At 40.5% G+C, this 6,204-nt stretch overlaps 1 protein-coding gene across 1 annotated transcript; it reads right to left on the reverse strand.

Moving 5' to 3' along the window:
• Positions 1 to 1,638: 1,638 nt before the first annotated feature.
• On the reverse strand, positions 1,639 to 2,601 carry LOC115638393 (olfactory receptor 11A1-like). Its single transcript, XM_030539982.1, has one exon. It carries the CDS (start codon positions 2,599 to 2,601, stop codon positions 1,639 to 1,641), a length of 963 nt encoding a protein of 320 aa, XP_030395842.1.
• Positions 2,602 to 6,204: the final 3,603 nt, after the last annotated feature.

The raw sequence follows: 6,204 nt of genomic DNA on the forward strand, positions 1-6,204 counted from the left end.
CTAACTGCCTATGTGCCTTTTGAAAATGAAACATGTTGTCCTTGGTCATTTGCGAATGGCACTAAGAACATAAGACTGGCCATGCCATGATCAGAACAATGGTCCATCTAGCCTAGTATCATGTATTCTGACAGTGACCAATGCCAGATGTTTCAGAGGGAATGAGCAGAAGAGGGCAATTATTGAGTGATCCATTCCCTATTGACCAGTCTCAGTATCCAGCAGTCAGAGATTTAGGAACATATGGAACATTGGGTTGTGTTTCTGGCCATTCTAGCTAATAACTATTGATGGACCTATCCTCCAAAAAGTTATCTAGTTCTTTTTTGAGCCCAGTTATACTTCTGGGCTTCACAACATCTTCTGGCAACAAATCCACAGGCTGACTGTGAGTTTTGTGAAGAAATACTTCCTTTGGTTTGTTTTAAACCTCCTGCCTATTAATTTCATTAGGTGAAATTCTTGTGTTATGTGAAAGGATAATTAAAATTTCCTTTTTCACCCTCTTCACACCATTCATGATTTATGGACATCTAGCATACTCCCCTTAGGCATCTCTTTTCTAATCTGAACACCAGTCTCTTTAATTCTCCTCACATGGAAGCTGTCCCATACCCCTAATCATTTTTTTTGCACTTCTCTGTACCTTTTCCAATTCAAATATATCGTTTTTTTAAATGGGAGCAACCAGACCCGTAGGCAGCATTCCAGGTATGTGTGTACCATGGATTTGTCCAGTGGCATTATGATATTTTCTGTCTCATGTCTGTCCCGTGCTGTTGTTTTGTCCCCTAATAATCATAGCTGGCCATGAAGTTTGATAAAGTAATCTCCACCATGGCTCCATGGCTCCAGGGCTCTTACAGTGTCCTTTGCATGGAATTGATCCATGGTACTAAGGTGTCAAATCTGACAAGCATCACTTTACTTATAATACTGCTTTCAAAAGGATGAGCAGGTGTTAAAGTCCAATACCAACACACTTTGCAAAGTGGATAGATCTTGGCCCCATTCCTATTAATTTTCATTCCTGAGGTGGACCCTCTTCATAGTATCCCAAAAATAGAGACTTCTGGCAGTTTCAAAAGTCTTAAGAATTTTTTTATATATTATATATTTTTAAATATACACAAGAAAAAAAGCATTGGGGGGGAACACCATGTTAGTATCACTTAATACTTGACTACCTTTTCACTGGACCAAGTGGTTACTTTTTAGCTGGTTTGTTTTCCTGCAGGATGAGCAGGCAGAACCAGAGACAATTGTAAACTCCCATTTAGAACCAACATTTTTCAGGTTGGGCATTTTCATTTTTTTGAACAAATAATGAAAAAAATTGTTTTGAAATTTTCCACAGGAGGTTCTGTGTGTATGTGTGTGTGTGAATTGTGTGTGGGTATGTGATTGGAATAATCCACCAGTTCTACTAAACAGATCTCTGCTTTTGTTTAATTTGAGAAAGAGGGAAATTTTCCTAAGACTGGAACAATGAATGGAGAATTTAGTAAATATAAACTAGAAATAGTTTGTGTTACAACACAAATAGTTATGCTTGGTAGACCTAAATTTTGATCAGTAAATGTCAATTTCACCATTCCCAAAATGGTTCTAACCAGTTCTATGATTCTATGATTTCAATCAATTTCTCAGAATGTATGGGAACACCCAATATTTCTGCTGAGCTCTCCTCAGGGCCTCCTTTACCTCTTTGTTTCTCAGGCTGTAAATGAGGGGATTGATCAGGGGTGTCAAGACAGTGTAAAGCATAGAAACAAATTTGTTCAGGATTCTGAGTGCTCCAGTGTTTGGTAACATGTAGACAGTTATTAGAGTCCCATAGTAAATTGTCACCACGATAAGATGAGAGGAGCAGGTGGAAAAGGCCTTTTGCTTCCCAGTGGTGGAAGAGATTCTCAGGATGGTGGAGATGATATTAACATAAGATGTCAGGGTCAAAAGAAATGGTAGAATGATGTTTGTGGAAGAGAAGATGAGGGTCACCAGGTTAACCAGACCAGTGTCACTGCAGGAGAGGTTAATCATTTGGGTGAGATCACAGAAGAAATGATCAATTTCATTAGGGCCACAAAAGGCTAATTGTGACACCAAATATATTATTGTAGCAAGAATGATGAATGAACTTAGCCAAGATCCAGCTGCAAGCTGCATACAGAACCTGACATTCATAAGTGTTCCATAGTGCAGGGGGTTGCATATCGCTAAGTACCGATCATAAGACATTGAAGCTAGCAGATAACACTCAACAGTCAATAGGACACCAAACCAATAAAACTGAACCATGCAGCCAGTAACAGAAACAGTTCTGTCCCCAGTCAAGAAACTGGCCAGCATCCTGGGCAGGATGGTGGAGCTGTAGCAGATTTCCAAGCAGGACAAGTTCCCCAGGAAGAAGTACATGGAGTTGTGAAGGTGCTGATCAGCCACAACGAGTGCTACAATGAGCAAGTTTGCAGCCATGGTGACTATGTAGATCCCTAGAAACAGCAAGAAGAACAGAAATTGCAGTCCAGGGAGATTCCCGAATCCCAGCAGGATGAATTCTGAGATAGATGTTTGATTTTCCCCTTCTCCTTTCTCCATTCTTCATCTGATGCAGCTAGTGATTGAGAAAAAGAAGGGATCAGATAAGGAGCTTGCTGTACAATGCTGTGGTTTCTCTCTATTTGATTTCTCATAAATTAAGTGTGCCATCTAAGATCAACGTTTATATTCTCTCCTAACTGAGGAACTACTTCTCACCCAAGTATTGCATAGAGCTAAGGATAGAATTTCTCCACTGAAGAGCAGCATCCCAGCCAAAGGGCACAAACACAGTGAATTTCTCACTTTCTTACACCTGTTCTCAACTTCTTTCATTCACTAATTCATAGATTTACCGTCCAAAAGGTACCCTGAAATCATCTCATCAGATGTCCACTACAAAAACATGCCAAAGGATATTCCTAGACAGACAGGCACTCAACTCAACTAATTGCATACAGCTAAAACATATTTTCCAGGAATGCAGGAGATTTATAGATATCTAAGCAGAAAGATAGATAGAGGGATGTGAAGTGGGTTTGGTACAGGGATAGATAAAAAGGGCAGGTACAGAGACTGTGTCAGAGACTTGACAGAGGAATAGAAGCATGAATAAAGGGTTTATTAGATAAATCAATAGACAAGGGGGGGAGGGAAGATCTCCTTGTCCTTCATCAATCTCTGTAGAAATAAATCATGATGAGATTTTGAAGTCCTTGCTCAGGAAAAGCTCCCAATGAGTGACAACACTGACCAAGAGTAGTGTCCTTCAGTTTGAGGGCTGACTGACAGGATTTTTCATGAGATTGGTCACAATCACCTTTAATCCTCATCATGAAGCAGCGACGTCTCTAGCGACAGTGAATGGATCTGTTCTCACAGTCAGTCTCGTCCTCTCAGCTCCTGGGGAAATAGCTGCATGTTGCTGTTGGGATGGGGTCTCTTCCCTGCTGCCCAGCATGCCAGTCTGCCTGACACAAATCCACAATGTCCCCTGCTCTGGATTCTTGCATCCTTTATTGGGAAAGCAGCCTTCCCCGGGCCACCTCTGCTGCTAGGATCTCCTCTGGGCCCGCTGCTGGTGATCACTTAAAATTGCCTTCCTAGGGAAATTAACACTGTGCCCTTTGTTAAAAGAGTAACAGCAAAGCTGATGGCATTGGCAGAGATGTTCCCCTGGGATGCATTCATTAAAGAAGGGACTCCATATCGTAGTATAGAGGCTAGGTAAAGTAGAGGCAGGTGGTAATGAGGAACTGTCACATTTCAAAATCACACTTGAAGGTAATCAACTGAATATTGACACCATGTACAAGTGCGTATATACCAAAGCTAGAAGTCTAATTACTAAGATGGGTGAAAAGGAATGCCTGGCATCAGGTGGGGATATTGATATAATAGACATCAGGTTGTTGGTGGAGAGGACAATAAGAGGACCTGAAGAATGTCACCACGGCTAAACAGTAGAGTAATGGAGGACACTGGAGGCAAAAAAGCATCCTTTAAAATTTAGAAGTCTAGTTCCAGTAAGAATAGTGGGAAGTAGCACAAAGTCTAGCAGATTAAGTGTAAAAGTACCATAAACAGGCCATTAAAGAATTTGAAAAGCAAACGCTGAAGATGAAAACAAATATACTATATATATATAATGTAAGTAGATCAGAAACAGGAAGCCTGCCGAAGAGGCAGTGGGGACATTAGATGACCAAGGTGTAAAAGGAGCACTCAAGAAGGACAAGGCCATTGCAGAGAACCTCAATGAACTATCAGAGGGGTAGCCGTGTTAGTCTGGATCTGTAAAAGCAGCAAAGAATCCTGTGGCACCTTATAGACTAACAGACGTTTTGGAGCATGAGCTTTCGTGGGTGAATACCCACTTCCTCAGATGCATGTAGTGGAAATTTCCAGGGGCAGGTATATATATGCTAGCAAGCAAGCAAGAGATAACGAGGTCAGTTCAATCAGGGAGGATGAGGCCTTGTTCTAGCAGTTGAGGTGTGAAAACCAAGAGAGGAGAAACTGAACTATGAAGAGAGGAGAAACCAAGAGAGGAGAAACAATGAACTATTTGCACCAGTCTTCCCTGGAGAAGATGTGGGTGAGATTCTCACTATCAGAGTTACTCTTTTTGGGCAACAAATCTGAAATAAGTTCCCACACTGATGGGATTCATCCAGGAGTTCTGTAGGACCTCAGATACGAACTTGCAGATTGCTAACTGTGTGATATAACCTTCTGCTGAAATCAGCCTCTGTACAAGATGACTGGAAGGCAGGTAATGCAAAACCAATTTTTAAAAAGGGGGCTAAAGGTGACCCTGGAAATAATAGACTGGTAGCCTACCTTCAATATCAGGTAAACTGGTTGAAACTATAGCAGAGAACTGAATTATCAGACGTATAGATGAACATGATTTGTTGGGGAAGAGTCAATACATCTATTCTAAAGGGAAATCATGCCTCACCAATCTACTAGAATTCTTTAAGGGTGTCCACAAACATGTGGACAAGGGTATGGATAAGCATGTGGACAGTGGATATAGGGTACTTGGACTTTCAGAAAGTCTTTGACAAGGTCCCTCAGCAGAGACTCTTAAGCAAAGTCAACTGGGTAGACTGTCGGTCTTTCATCAGTTAAAACTGAGCCGATCACAACACGTCTTCCAATCTTCTCTTGTTCTGACCATCCTTCGCCGTGCTTGTCCATATCTCCTTGTTAGGAAATCATCCCATGTCTTTGGAGGCCGACCGAGTAGCCGTTTCTGTTCTCACGAATACCTCTTGGATATAGCTGCAATCCGTCTGTTGTCTCTGAGTTGGGCAAAGTAAACAGTCATGGTATAAAAGGGAAGGTCCTCTCATGGATCCATGACAGGTTAAAAGACAGGAAACAGAAGATAGGAATAAATGGTTAGTTTTCACTATGAGACAGATAAATGTCAGGAACCCCCAAGGATCTGTATGCTAGCCAAAATATTAATTAATGATCTGAAAAAAAAGTGAACAGTAAAGTGGCAAAGTTTGCAGATTATAAAAAAAATTATTGTGGTTATTTATTTCCAAAGCTGACTGCAAACAATTACAGGGAGATTTCATAAAATTAGGTGACTGGGTAACAAAACAGCAGATGAAATTTAATATTAAGTGTCAAGTAATGCACAGCAGGGGGAAATAGTGCAAAGTATGCATACTTAATGATAGGTTCTAAATTAGCTGTTGCACCTCAGGAAAGAGATCTAGGAGTCATCAAGTATACTGTGGAAAAAGTGAATAGAGAAATGTTATCTACCCTTTCCCACAATGCAAAAACTAGAGGTCACCTGATGAAATTCATAGGAAACAGGTTTAATACAACAAGAGGAAATACTTTTTTTTACTCAATGCAAAATTAACCTGTGGAACTCATTTCCATGGGATAGTGTACTGGCCAAAAGTAAACCTGTGTTCAAAAAAAATGTTAATGAGGTTGCCAGTTGTGTATCTATATAATATAGCATTCCAAAAGTGTCCTATTGTAAGATCGTTCCACTCCAGTAGCTTTTTATACCCACCGGCCTGGTTTGAGATTGAAAAATTTTAGCTATGTCATTTGGTTCCCTCCCTTCTATTACAAATTTTAAGAAATACTGACTCCTTTAAGGAACTATCCAATCTTTACATCTAC

The sequence above is a fragment of the Gopherus evgoodei genome, chromosome 21, assembly GCF_007399415.2.
Source record: "Gopherus evgoodei ecotype Sinaloan lineage chromosome 21, rGopEvg1_v1.p, whole genome shotgun sequence".
Taxonomy (NCBI): Eukaryota; Metazoa; Chordata; order Testudines; family Testudinidae; genus Gopherus; species Gopherus evgoodei.

Bases quoted from the DNA above. Each gene is read 5' to 3' on its own strand.
- LOC115638393 (XM_030539982.1), bottom strand. From the start codon at position 2,601: ATGGAGAAAGGAGAAGGGGAAAATCAAACATCTATCTCAGAATTCATC.